The sequence below is a fragment of the Pteropus alecto genome, unplaced genomic scaffold, assembly GCF_000325575.1.
Source record: "Pteropus alecto unplaced genomic scaffold, ASM32557v1 scaffold104, whole genome shotgun sequence".
Classification (NCBI taxonomy): domain Eukaryota; kingdom Metazoa; phylum Chordata; class Mammalia; order Chiroptera; family Pteropodidae; genus Pteropus; species Pteropus alecto.
In genome coordinates, this window is record NW_006436664.1 from 5,820,794 (window position 1) to 5,821,319 (window position 526).

At 70.5% G+C, this 526-nt stretch overlaps 1 protein-coding gene across 4 annotated transcripts in view; it reads left to right on the top strand.

Annotated features, from left to right (window-relative positions):
- BAZ1A (bromodomain adjacent to zinc finger domain 1A) overlaps positions 1 to 526 on the top strand; it is an 82,271-nt gene that overhangs the window by 961 nt on the left and 80,784 nt on the right. For 3 of the 4 annotated variants that reach the window (XM_006913481.3, XM_015590604.2, XM_025047918.1), the window contains exon 2: positions 132 to 302. In XM_006913481.3, coding sequence (XP_006913543.2) covers positions 190 to 302 — 113 coding nt within the window. In that variant the 5' untranslated portion in view covers positions 132 to 189. Of the gene's footprint in view, positions 1 to 127; positions 303 to 526 lie in introns of all 4 variants that reach the window. The other variant, XM_025047919.1, reaches the window with a different exon arrangement.

Genomic DNA, 526 nt, shown 5'->3' on the forward strand with positions numbered 1-526 from the left:
CTCCGGGGGCAGCCGCGGCGCGTCAGTCACACAAAAGGCAGTCGAGCTTCCCCGGCGCGTGGACCGGCCCATGCCGCCGCCGCCGTGCGCTCCCCACCTTACCGGCTTTCCTTTCCCTCCAATTTTGATAGGGAAGCGGGGCTGACGCGGGCGGCCGAGGGTTCGGGTGAGCCCGCGGGCGGACGGGAGATGCCGCTGCTACACCGAAAGCCGTTTGTGAGACAGAAGCCGCCTGCGGACCTGCGGCCCGACGAGGAAGTTTTCTACTGTAAAGTCACCAACGAGATCTTCCGCCACTACGAGTAAGGGCCGGGCCGGGCGCGGGGGGTGCGAGGGAGTGTGGGGACTCCCTCCCCAGCGTCCTTTTGTCTCTCCCTTTCCTCGCCCGGGGCTTCTGGCGGGGCGACTTGAAAATGACGGGTGGCCGCGGGCCCGCGTTTCTCTGCCCCCCAAGCCCGACCCGGTGGCTGCGCGGGGCCCCCGGGCGGCCTGACCGGCGGGGGGGCGCGGAGAGAGAGCGGGCCGG